Source organism: Neospora caninum, chromosome IX (assembly GCF_000208865.1).
Source record: "Neospora caninum Liverpool complete genome, chromosome IX".
NCBI classification, from domain to species: Eukaryota; Apicomplexa; class Conoidasida; order Eucoccidiorida; family Sarcocystidae; genus Neospora; species Neospora caninum.
The window spans coordinates 3,867,231-3,880,516 of NC_018390.1; the positions used below are offsets into that span (position 1 = coordinate 3,867,231).

General features: G+C 51.7%; 2 protein-coding genes across 2 annotated transcripts; one reads left to right on the plus strand and one right to left on the minus strand.

Moving 5' to 3' along the window:
* Window positions 1–3,698: 3,698 nt before the first annotated feature.
* NCLIV_043040 (ge13384, related) lies at window positions 3,699–6,762 on the minus strand (the record flags this gene model as incomplete). Its single annotated transcript, XM_003881221.1, has 6 exons — window positions 3,699–3,778; window positions 4,538–4,641; window positions 5,018–5,100; window positions 5,393–5,445; window positions 5,863–5,999; window positions 6,605–6,762. The coding sequence occupies 6 exons, from the start codon at window positions 6,760–6,762 to the stop codon at window positions 3,699–3,701; spliced, it is 615 nt and encodes a 204-aa protein (XP_003881270.1).
* Window positions 6,763–9,065: 2,303 nt separating this feature from the next.
* NCLIV_043060 (conserved hypothetical protein) lies at window positions 9,066–12,268 on the plus strand (the record flags this gene model as incomplete). The annotated part of the gene is made up of 5 exons (XM_003881222.1): window positions 9,066–9,709; window positions 10,034–10,128; window positions 10,552–10,743; window positions 11,166–11,263; window positions 11,918–12,268. 5 exons carry the CDS (start codon window positions 9,066–9,068, stop codon window positions 12,266–12,268), a joined length of 1,380 nt encoding a protein of 459 aa, XP_003881271.1.
* Between the last annotated feature and the right edge of the window lie 1,018 nt (window positions 12,269–13,286).

The window sequence follows — 13,286 nt, forward strand, 5'->3', positions numbered from 1 at the left end:
CTTGACAAACGCAGAGAGCGGGACGGAACGCGGCAGATGCAGCAGACGGCAAACCCACGCCGTGACACAAACAGGAAAAAGAGAAAAACAAGGGAAATATATATATTTATATATTCATATATATTTATATAGGTACAGGGCCCTGACAGGATTGGCGGACAGGCAGTGAAGATGAGGGAAGCGGATGGGAGGCGAAGCAGAAGACAGAAACAGAACGAAAGACTCAAGAAGTCAGCGCGAGAAAGGCGGAGCCGGGAAGGAAAGAGGAAGAAGGCACATCACTAAAAGAGCCTGGGCTGCTAATGAGGATCCGAGAGACAGCGACAAACAACTATATCGTGTTCGAGAAAAAAACCAAAAAGGCTGAGGCGCAGCACAAAAGTACTCACGCGGCTTGAAAAGCAAATCTCACTTCAAAAGGCTGTTTCCAGATTTCGACAGGGATATATGGAGATCGACGTGATATCTCTTTAGATGTTCATGTAAATATGTCTGCTCAGAAGTGTGCACGCATATAGACAGGTATCCTGTTACCTCCCCGGAAAGAAGGTATCACGAACGTCCATGCATGCGCTTAGGCAAAAGGCATGAATGCAATTGCGTAGTGCCGTCTGTGAGGATTTGGGCTTCTGTGTGTGGCGGTGACAGAGAAAGGGGGAAAAGCGCCCTTCTTGGCAAGCGACCATTCGTGGACCATTTGCCGTCCAGGAAGAGGCGGGGGAAGACAAACGAAGGAAAGAACAACCTCCGAGAACAGGGACGAAGCGACAAGGAAGATTCGCTAGGAACGGTGCAACGGCGCAGTTCGCTCTACTCACGAATTTTGATTTTTATCTGGGCAAAAATAAAAGGCACCTGACAGAATACACGTCAAATTTGTGTGGTTTCCACATAAACATTCACCCCGGTTTAGACTGAACAGGCACATCGAGAACAGCTACACATGGAGTTCTTTTCCCCTCCGGCTCAGTGTACCTGCAGTAGACTACGCGACGACAGACGGACGGCTGAGATGAGCACGGCGCACTCGGCGTCAGCGCGTAGCGCTTTTGCGGAGAAAACTGGAGCCGCGCGAGGCAAAGAAGAAAGAAGAGACAGCAAAAGTGTAGGAGAGAGTGGCGCTTGACGGCATATGCCGAGAGTTTCCCAGCGGAAGACAGAGTGAGAGGGAGACAAAGATGGGACGGCGTCCACGGGGAGAGAAGAAAAACGAGAAAGGGGGGACACGGACGGCGAGAAGATGGGAACCAGAGAAAAGTAGAGAGACGGTCTTTTGAGATGACAAAGCGAGTGCTCTCGCGCGGCTGTCTGCGTTTTCTGTCCTTCCCCAAAACAATTCTGGAAGGGGACGACGAGGGGGTCGGGGCCAGGAGAGACAGGTGGAGAGCGAAGCGGAGAGAAGAGAGTCGCAAAAAACGAGTGAATGCGCTCCACGAGACAAAAAAGGAAACGGAAGAAAGTGCTTGCGACGGAAAGAATGTGAACGAGAGGCGACAGTTTCTGGCTTCTTTGCCGCGGGAAACAATCAGCTGGACCGCCGCCAAGAAAAACGGCATGCGCTGTTCAGCGAGACACGGGTGTCGTGACCAGGCGCGCCGATCCCCCAGTGTATGTACGCCTGAAATCGGTTGACACACGCGCGGAAAACAGTGAGCGGCGAGACTGCAGCGCGTGGTGAGGCACAAAACAGAGAAGGCGAGAACGAACGAGACGAGGAGGAAACAGAGAAGAAAAGAAAAAAGAACGGCTGAGAGAAGAAGAGATGGAGAAGAGAGCGGTAGCCCTCCCGGTGCTTCTCCATATAGAGAGATCACAGCGCAGGTGATGCGCATTGCACGTGTCACTGCGACAGATGATTTGGTCAGGTACACGTTAACGGCAGAAGGCAAAAAGGGAAGAAGAGAAATGGCGTCGCTCCCTCTCTGCGAAAAACCGAGGAATTCTTCCACTTTTGTCGTGTTTTTCGTCCCACCCTGCTCTTTTCACCACAACAGCCGCTATACAACGGCCAAAACATTCTCGAGAAACAAGAGGTATCAACCAGTTCCTCTCATCAGCTTGCCCCAGCGCGTTTCACCGTTACGCTTTATTGCTCTACGCCCCGCCACTCTCTCTGCTCTCGTTCCTCGCCCCTGGGGTGGATCATTTGTACGCTCCCTAAAATATGTTTTCTTTCTTTCCTCATCTCCATCCTTTGCTTTGTAGCTTTCTGGTCGTCGCCTCTCTCTCACGGCGTCCCTACACCATATATATATATATATATATATATATATATATATATGCATATACGTGTATATATATGTATGTATTTAATTGCAAACATATATGTATATACGTGCCTGTTTGTATATGTATACGTATATATATATATATATATATGCAGGTATCAAAACTTCCCCATGTGTAGAGGCGTACATGTAACTTTGTATAACGACAAAAATGTTATTATGATTGCCAGCATGCTTTTGTGTGGCATGCGTCATCTGCTTCTTTTGCTGAGCGCTCCGCTCGGGCTGTCCACGGCTGCATAGAGAGGACACCTCGTCGCAGAAAGCCGCCTCTTTCTCTCCTTGTCTTTCCTGACAAAAGATGAGACAGAGCGGTACTGCCGCGCCTCACGTCTGTGTTTTCGACAGAGACGCTGTTTCGATTGTGGATATGGGCATTCTTCTAGGACGAGTAAATGGGCAGAACCGAGAGTTTTGTATCGGGTTATATTCCGCCTCTCAGTTTTGTAGACGTATGTGTAAATGTAGTTCCCTAAAAGGCAGAAATGCAGTGCCGCAGTGGCGCCCAGCAAGATCGGTGTGTGCGCTGGCGTGTCGAATTGTGCATACTCATTCCTCGTTTCCTAAGAACACGAAGGAAAGGAGGGGGAAACGCGAGAAGACGAAAAGAGCAACGCAGGACAAGAAGAGAGAAAGAAGACAGGGATAAATTTTATCTGGAGAGACACGAAACGACGTGTGCGAAGGAAACACAGAAACAGGTCGAGGGACACGAGAGAGTACCAGGAAGAAGCACGGAAAAACCAGCGCTCATGAAAGACTCCTAACGGACGAAGAAATTGGAACAAGTGAGAATCGTTCCATGTGGCGGAGTGGACTTTTGATTTGCTCACAAATTCAAGTGGAGGGGCGTGGCGCGTGAACCCGGCGCGAAGTTAGGCAAGAATCGGACCGAGATCCGCGCAGGGAGCAAAGCAGCAGGCGCTTTTTCACCGGAGAACGAAAAGGGAGACGAGAGAAGCTTCGCATTCGCGCGGATTCCTCTCTCATCACAGAGATGTGCCTGTGTGCCACGACCACCCCGATACTCCCCAGGGACCGCAGGCAGCCTTCATTCGAGGAAGGCCCCGGAGGAAGCGTTTCCGAGGCTGCTTCAAGCACAGAGCGTTTCTACCGTATGGACAGAACAAAAAGTGTTTCGACACATTGCAAGGAAACTGGATTTCACTCTTTCGCCTTGGGAAATGGGAACAGCGACGGGGCGCGTTACCGTTTTTTTCGCCGATTCCGTTTTCTCTTCGCGTCGGGGGTTTCCCGTCCGCTTACCTTTCTTCCTGCTCTTCTCCCTTCGGAAAGTTGGCACTCGTTCCTCGTCTGCTGTTTCCTTCTTCTCTGCTCCGACAACGCAGTGCGCGTACCCGTTGCTCCTTTGCGCTTCCCCTCTTCTTCGTTTTCCCGCGTCGCTTTCGTCTAAATCAGCGAGACGTTGTCCACTTTATCAAACTTTCCCTTGTTGGACTGCAAGATGCCCACAATCACCCCGAAGAGGCCTGTGAAGAAACGCGCACGCGCAACACCAAAGGAAGGTGAAAGACCCAGAAAACAGGGAGGAAGACTGCAACGGACAGATTCTTTGAAGCGAAGGGCTCTTCAACAGGGAGAGATGTCCAAGAAGACGATTGCCACTGGCGGATTCTTTACACAGAGACAGCCCCAGCGTGCGACTGGACGAAGACTCTCCATGACAACTTGGGCGCTACCCCATGACAGGCGTCTCCCCCCGTCTTTCGTAGAGGACATCCTAATGGAGGAAGGCGACAGAGACAACTCGACAACGACAGAGGGAACACTTGCGAAAAACAGGAGAACAGAGTCACACAGACGCGAGGTAGAAGGGCGCCAACAAAGAAAGAGTCGATCACAGCTCTGCACCCTCACCAGATAGAGAAACCAGGAAGAGAGGAAAGCACTGAGGGCTCCTCTCACTCTCCAACAGCACAGAAAAGGAACGATCGTAGGACCAAACGCCTTTCATACCCAAATGCCAATGCACGGCTCTCTACAGATATGCAGCACAACGTCCATGTACAGAAAAATGTACGTATGCACACAGATCTAGGGCAGTATGGTTACCGGCCTATTCATTTCTCCAACAGCAATACATATATAAATAAATATATATATATATATATTTGTGAACGTATGGCGGGGAAGTGCAGGAATGTTGGTGAACGCAGTTGATTCGCTTCGAGAGACACACGCTTCTTGCCAAAGTTTTCGATTCCCTGAAACGGATGAGCTCTGCCTACCAAGGGCCGAAGCAAAGATTTCCACGACAAGCATCTTCACAAACAGCTCTGGCCGCTGTGCGTCGCCGAGAGCCGCGCCGCTGCCCGAGACGCCGACGCTGATTCTGAAAAGAAGAAAGGAGAGGGGAAGAGCTCGGTTGAACAAACAAGCGCGCAAAGTGAGGAGGACTGCAGAAACAAGCTCAAGAGCAACGAAAAAACCAGGAGGGGAAGGAAAAGGGAGGCAGAACAAAGCGCGCATCAAGCACGGCGCGTTCTCGTTGGGGAAGAGCTCGTTTTCACCGCGGCTCTCGAAGAGGGAAGAAAACAAGAGAAAAAGACAGCAGAAAGCAGAGGGAAGACGAGTAGGAGAAGAAAAGGAAGATGAGAGAAGAGACACGCGGAGAGAGAAACGGAGAAGGCAGAACAAGAAAAGGACCGGGATGGGAGATAAAAAGAAAGGAAACACAAGAAGAAAAACGAAGGCGAGTTTCGTCTTACCCGCAAAACAGATTCGACAGACCAACAGTGAGACCACAGCAGAAGAGAGCCCATCCGGCGACCACGGCTTGGTTTTGCCAGTCCTGAAAAGAAGAATATCACCAAACAGGCTAGGACGCTAGAAGAGACAAAGGAAAAACAGAACACACGAAGCATGCGAAGCGACGAAACGACCGAGCGCGTCCCGAAAAAAGCGAGGACGAAGGTAGAATACACAATTTGAGACGCCCCTCGAAAGAAAAGAGAACCTCAGAAAGGGAAACGTTTTTTCAAATATACGCTGAAAACCACTATACTTAATCTTAATGCACTTAACAAGGTGGTCAAAAAAAACACCAGAGAAAGAGAGCTTTGCATTCTCGCCGTTCGACTGACATTCAATTTCCCAGTAATCGCCGAGAAGTTCGGTGGCGCATTGTCCAACTGGCCTGTACATTCACATTCACACAAAACAGAAGACGCGGAAGCAAATGACAAACAAACGAGAAACAAATACGCAGAAGTGCCAAAAATGGACATACACTTCTACACAAGAGTATGCACCCAACATATATACATCTACCTATATATATATATATACAAATACAGATATATATACATATATACATATATATATATAATATATTTATATGTATCTGTGTAGTCACAGCCATAGATATCGAATGGTATCTCTATGAATATGTGTCCCTACACGGAACCACTCAAATATGCATGTATGTATCTATAAATGCCTAGATATATCCGTGTAAATCATTATTCATAAAGATACGTAAATATGCTTGGGAGACAAGGGAAAGCCGCATGGAGGTTCTTTTGTTCTCTCTGTGCACGTAGAGGGGACATACCTGAAATGATGATCGCTATGATGACACCGTAGATGGCGACAGCTTCACAGAAGATAACCGAGACGAGGTTCTTGGACCGAATGCGAGGCGCTCTCACCGCCGCTCCGCATATACTGCTTCCGCAGATGGAAATTCCCCTAAGAAACAACGGGAAAACCCCTCCAGATTCTCCATACACAAACCGTTCACAGCTCCGAATACACACGTATACATCGAGTTTTATCCATCAAAAGCTCTTTATCAATACCTATGTATCAGCATCTATATACGTACATGCATGCACGTGTTATATATTATATGTTCGCACACGCTGGCTGCATGTGTGTGGGTGAGAGGAGAGTGCACAGGTGTTTCTCTCTCGCGCTAAGAAGAGAAACACAATTAACGGGCTGCTGATGCATGCGACGGGGAGACGCTCCTTTCGGGGACAATCTGAGAGCATTGCCTCCACAGAGGCTGGCAGCGAAGCCTCAGGAAAACATCCGCGACCGCCTTCATGGGTCCCACCTCATCTCCTGAAATTTCAGTGTAAATGTTACATGCAGATATATGTAGACATATAGATGGATATTTACACCTACATATACATATACATATATATACATATATATATACATGTTTATATACATACATATATCTTTACAAGTATGTAACTATAGGTGCACGTTTGCGCAACGAGATAATCGAGAGCGTAGAGTATGCATGTAACGAGTCTCCCGCGAGACGTTGCGTCTCAATTTACCAGGCAGCCCCGACGACGGAGAGGCCGAGAGAGAAGGCGAGCCCGTAGGCGACAGCATTCATGGGCCCCATTTCGCTGATCAAGTCCGCCCACGAGGTGTAGCGACTCTGAGAAGTCGCGCCCACGGACTTCAGCCCGTTCAGCACTGGCACCGTCATTCTGACTCGGAGAGGAGAGGCCGGAAGAAAAGGAAGACTCCCCTCGATCGCTGTCCGGTTTCTGGTCTCGCGGGGAGGGAACCCGACGTTTCTCCTTTTTACCAGGGGCGAGTTAGCGAAGGGGAGACAGAAGCTCGGGAGAAAGCGCGAGGCAGGCGAGGAGGGAGGGTGGCAACCGGAGAGCAAGAAGGAAAGACTTTCTTGTTCGGAGCTGACGGCGGCGACTGAGCGCGGGAGAGAAGGACAGTGGGAGAATGCGAAGAAGAAAAAACGGGGCAGCAGGAGACAGGAAGAAGGCGGAAGAGAGAAACGAGGAGGAAGCAAAAACAGCGTTTCTTTCCAGGTTTGGAAACGACGGGCGCGGCACATGCGAGAGAGACAGAGCTGCGGAGAGGAGGAAGGTGAGAGGGTCAGAGAGGAGGGACAAAACGGGGGGAAACGGGGACGGAGAGAGCAGGGAAGAGGAGGGGCGTTTCGACACACGACTTGCAAAAGGGAAGGAAATGAAGACGGAGTCGTAGACCGGAGAGCGGTCGCTGAGAGAGAGACGGGTGTGATCACTGCGTAGGGCCCAACTGCAGAAAAAATGGGACTAGCCGCCTTTTCTGGTCGAGGCGCCTGCGTCCTCGCGCTATCGCCTCTTGTTCCAAATTCGCTCAACAAATGCGAAAACTAGGGAGAACTCAGTACTGGGAAACCGGGAGGATTCCGTCATGATCACATCTGCCGCAGGCTGTACGTACACCCGAAAACATGCATCCCTCTCCGCGCCGATTCCGTTCCTGAGCGCCTTTTCTCCTACAGACAGACTCTTCGGCTGTTTCGTGAGCGACCTCCCTCGGGGCAACTCTCGGCCTCGGGGGATCGAGGGCCAGACCGCAGCCTCTTTTTCACCATTTTCCTCGCTCTCCTTTGAGCCTTCGAGACTCACCTCTGCGTAGATGCGCAGAGAAATGGTGCGTGTAGAGAACAATATACAAGGGAGAGCAGTTTGAGCACGCCCCGCGGAATATAAGCCGACTCGCTACGTGTGTCAACAAGCGACGAGAACCAGCAAACGCGAGTTTACGCCTTCCTCTTCTCGCCGCAGTCGGCCTTTGCCCTCTGTTCTTTTCCAGCGAAACGACACACATTTTCCTCTTTTTTCGTTTCCTCAGTAGTTCTACCGCTTTCCGCGGCCTAGTGTCTATACAGCCCCCCAGTGGCAGCGGCGCTGGGTTCAAAAACGCTTTCCGCCTTAACCTCCATCAGGAAAGAGCGAGCGAGAAAGAGCGATTTTCCTGTTTTCCCCTTTGCCTTCCCTTCGCTTCCTCGGCCTGTCAACTGCTCAGCTAGGACCGCTTCTCGCCTCCTCGTTTTCCGTCGCCGTGTCACCTCTCTCCTCGCCACTTCCAGAAAGACCTAACAAGACAGCGGGAAAAGAGAGGAGAGAAGAGGACTGAGAGGCCGGAGAGGAAGAGGAAAGCAAAGAGAGGATGAGAAAATGACGACGAAAGGAGACACGGCCGAAGGCGCCGCAGACGAGGAACAGAAACGAAGGGGTTACCGCGTTGTTCTCTCTTCCCTTTTGCTCGCTCGGAACCGTGGACGAACAGCGGTGCCGAACTAGAGCGGCACCGAGTCTCTTTCGTCCGTATTTTGTTGTTGGTCCTCTGAGGCAGATGTGCTGAGGCGTCTTATTTCCCCGTTCCATCTCTCTGGTTTTCGAGTCTCTCTTCTTTTCTATGCGGTCTCTCAGTCCTCCTCTCTTGGGTTTCGTTATGCCAAAACGGTTTCCTCCTTGTTTCTCCTGTCTCCTTCCTTAGCCTCTTCTTTCCTGCGCCTGCCTCTTGCTTTGTATCACTGGCGTCTCGTGGCCCTCGCGCGTTCTCGTTGATTTCTCCTCGCGCGACGGCAGCGAAGCTTCTGTCCGTCCGCTCTTCATTTGCTTCCAGTCTCGCTTGTCTCCCTCGTCTTTGTTTCGTCCTCTTCCTTTCGTTTTGCGCCTCCGCGAAGAGGCGCCTTCCGTCGCCTCGTCTTCCTGTGAAGAGCGCCGAGTCTTCAATCGTATTTTCCTGAATATATCTTCCCCGTTCCTGAGTTTCTTCTCCCGTCTCTCCGTCGGCATTCTTCCAACGGCCTACCATTCTTCGTCTTTCGTCGTTCTCCCTCTCTCCTCGCCGCTTCCGCGTTTTCCTTCCTTCCCCTCAGTTCCTATCTTTCTCCCTCCGTGACTCCCTTTGCGCGCGGTCTCTCTTTTGGGCAACCCCTCGACGCGGAACTGTCTCTTCATGTACAGTCACCACCCCCCTCGGGGCGAGGGTATGCGAGCCCGGCAGGAGAGTCGCGCGGACGACGCCGCGCTCCCCTTCGCGCCCAGCGGGCCCGGCGTCTGGAGCCCAACGGGCCCGGACGGGCCCGGGCCCCACGCCGGGGCGGGGCCCGCCGCGCCTTTGCTCCCGGGGGCGGCGGCCGTGGACTGTCGCGAGGACCGGCGAGAGGGCGAGGCGGGCGCAGGGAGGTGGGGTGATGGGCGACAAGAGCGAGAGTTCGAGGGGTTTGAGAGCAGAGGCCGCGAGGCCCAGTCCTTCATCGAGCACGCGCGGCGAGAGGAAGAAGACGTTTTCCGGAACGACAGAACCGACAGGGGAGCGAGTGTCAGCGTGGGAGCCGACGCTGCGGTCGCTTCAGGCAGGGAGGCCAGGCGCGAAGAGAAGAAGAGAAAGGCAGGCAGAGAAAAGGGCGCCAGAAAAGAAAATGTCGCCTGGGTAGTCAGCGTGTACACCGTGGTCGTGCTCCTCCTCTTCCTCGGATGCGCGATCTCCGGTAAGACGAAGAACGCGCAGCAGGAGCGCGAGAAGGGGTGGGAACCGCCGGAGCGGAGGGGAAGAGACGGAAAAAGGCAGGCAAGGAGACACGTGAGCAAAGGCGAAAGGGGAGGGGGGAAGCTTGGCCACCGGGAGAGGCCGTGCAGAACAGCCAAGACGAGGCAAGCAGCTTTGTCCCGGGCAGAGCAACAGAAGACCAGGAACGGGAACCTCGGAGCAGAAGGCCGACAAGAGAGGAAGCGAAGGCACGTGAAAAGCGGGAACAGATAAACACCAGCACTGGAAGGGACTTAATCAGTGCCTAGAACGAGGCAAGTCGATAGCGCAAACCTCCGCCCCGATGTCACTGGCATTCGGGCGCCTTCCGGGGCCCTCCCTGCCGCTTCATTTTGCCGGTATCTTTTGTCGCGATCTGTCTTTTGCCGCGATCTGTCTTTTTGTCGCGCTCTCCGCTGTATGCGCAGGCGTGTTTCTGGGCATTATCGTCACGTCACCGACCGTCCGAATCGCCACCACGTCGCTTCACCTCAGCGGCCAGTTGAATCCCACCGAAGCAGGTGTGCAAGCAACAGAGGCATATATGTATAAATAAATAAATATATATGTATATATATGTTTGTGTGTACTAGTGCATCCTGTGTGCACATACGTATTCATATGTAGATTCAAATCTGCACATGTGTATATATGCAAGTACATGTGTTATAGCTTAATGTATGTGTATGCATGCATTTGTGCGCATTCTGAGGTATACTGATGTATTGTTACCCATGCAGATGCATGTTTGTGTATATTGATTGTATGTACGCACGTACGTACGTATGTATGTATGTATGCGGATGTATGTATGTATGTATGTATGTATGTATGTATGTATGCGGATGTATATATTTTGATATAGACAGGTGAGTGTGTGTGTCGAGGTGCGTGCACACACGCGTGCATGTTGGCGTGCACCTTGGGTGTCTTTGGGTTGGTTCAGATGTTTACGGAAACCCGTCCGTGTGGCACTTTCGCGTGAATTCGGTGGGCAAGCTGGAGATGGGCGGCGATGTGACCTTCGTTCTGCCGCTCCTGAATCCTTCCATCTTCACTCTCGAGTTCGTTGTCGAGAATCTGTCTGTCTTCTACTACCCCATCGGCAAGAGCTTCCAGTGTCTGCTGTACCACGGCGGTAAGAGCGAGATGCAAGTCAAAGCTGCTTTCCACAAACGTTCATCTGAAAGATGTGACACAAACACGGTGTCTGTCTGTCGATCCATATATCTGTATATGTATGTATGTATGTATGTATGTATGTATGTATGTATGTATATATATATATATATATATATGCGTGTGTAAATATGTATGTATGTATGTGTGTGTGTAGATTTTATGTAGAGTTCTTATGGCTGTGTGTATTTATGTATTTTTATTATTCTGCTTTACATAGGTGTTTGTATTTTTGCTTGATTTCCGCCTGCTCCATCGGTTTATCCGTCTGCATGCGTGTGAGCTGGAAATGAAGGGGAAACAGCCGCCGCCGAATTCAGGGAGCAGCGTTTGCCTGGTCGTCTCTGCACTCCTCTTCCGCATCTTTGTTTTCTTCCGTAGGAATCATTGGGAACGAGGGTCAACCTCTGTTCCTTCACCGCGAGTTGATTGCCGAACCCGCGAATGGAAATTCTTCCCGCTACATCAGTCCTCTCTCAGTGAGCGAACGACAGTTCCGGCGCCTCCCCTTTTCGGCGTGGCCATCGCCGTCTGCATTGTCTCGACCTTCCTCTCCCTGCTCTCTTTCTCTTTCTCGTCTTCGTGTTCTCGCTCTTTCTCCTTGTTCTCCTCTCTCTTTCTCGTCGTCGTGTTCTCCCTCTTTCTCGTCTTCGTGTTCTCGCTCTTTCTCCTTGTTCTCCTCTCTCTTTCTCGTCGTCGTGTTCTCCCTCTTTCTCGTCTTCGTGTTCTCGCTCTTTCTCCTTGTTCTCTTCTCTCTTTCTCGTCGTCGTGTTCTCTGTCTTTCTCGTCGTCGTGTTCTCTGTCTTTCTCGTCTTCGTGTTCTCTCTCTTTCTCGTCGTCGTGTTCTCTCTCTTTCTCGTGGTCGTGTTCTCTGTCTTTCTCGTCTTCGTGTTCTCTCTCTTTCTCGTCTTCGTGTTCTCTCTCTTTCTCGTCGTCGTGTTCTCTCTCTTTCTCGTCGTCGTGTTCTCTCTCTTTCTCGTCTTCGTGTTCCTTCTCTTTCTCCTTGTTCTCCTGTCTCTCGCTATGGTGGTGTTTGCCGCGTGTCTCTAGGTCCGCGCTGAAATATGCATCCTGCTAGCTTCGCTCTCGCACTCTCTCGCTTTGGGCCGTGTTGACCGTGGTTTCCCGTTCAGATGACTGTGAAGCCCACAGACGGCTCGATCAGCGATGACGCGACGTTTCGCATCCAAACCACCTTCGGCGTGGAACTTCCGGAGGCGTACCTGCCTGAGGCCAAGCCTCTCTTCGACGACTGTCGGCAGCACGGCGTCTTGATTTACGCGGTAGAGGTGTCCGGGGCGTACACCGACTCGCCGCTGACGCAGGTGAAGATGCCGGGGCCGATCGAAGTCGTCGCCGCGCTCAACTGCTCGATAGGCCGTGGCGTCGAGGCGCTCTTTAACGGAGTCGAACGCGCCTATCGGCCTGTCATCCTCGAAAACCTCACCAACAAGCAACTCTTCGCGAACTCGGAGGCAGCCTGAACCCGAGCCATGTCATCCGCTGCTGCATCTGGACAACTACAGGGATGTCAGGAAGTCAAAATCTCTGAAGCCACTTGGGATGTTTCACGGCTCTATTTATACATATACATATATATATATATATGGACATATTTGTATGTACACATTTTTGTATATGTATATTTGAATGCCTTTTTCTTTGTCCTCTGTTAAATACTTGCAATACTTGCACCTATATCCTTTTATGCACGTAGACGAAGCAAGGGTCAGACGATTGTACAGGGACGGGGTGTAAACCACTCTTCTGAGTTTTGGAGAGTCTCTCTGCCTGCGTCGCCTGCGCTTCCCCCTTTCGCCGAACTCTGTCTTTCAGTCGCTGCGGCGGCTTTCTACCTCTCCTTTCCAGCGGGGTGCGCTCTCGAAGCGCGCCTCGGGAAGAGAGCGACACACACTGCATGCCTACACGCAGGGATGGCGATGCACGCACATAAAATGCAGAAGGCGTATCTATCTCCCAACGGCGCGCGCCGTTCCCGGGAGTGCGCGGTGCAAGCGCAAGTCAGGCGGGGCGCGGGAAAGGCCTGAAAAGGGAAAGGGAGAAAAGGAGAGAGAAGCGGCTGTCGCTCGATTCCGAGAGGGAGTTGTGGGGTCGGAGAGAGACGGGAGTCGCGTAGCACAAAGAAAGCAGCGGTGGCCTGGGCACCTGCGAAGGAGACGCGCCCCCACGCCTGAGGAGATGAGCTGAGCCGTTGAGGAGGGAGGGAAACAATGTCGTTTTTGTTTTAGGTTTGTGAGGGCGCCGAGAGGCGCAAAAGGACATCCGCAAGCGTAGACGTTTTACGTCCGCAAGAAACAGTGGTTTCCCCGGTGTCGTCTATCTTCTTTCTTCTTCCACGTCATTGCCGTCTCCCTTCTTTTCTCAGCGGCCTTGGCGCGTCGCCTGGCTTTGTTTCTCGTTCGCTGTCTCTTTGTTTTTTCTCCGTCCACCGGCCTCTCGCTGGTGAAACAGGCAGGCTGGGGCTGCCTCGTGAGAGACTAT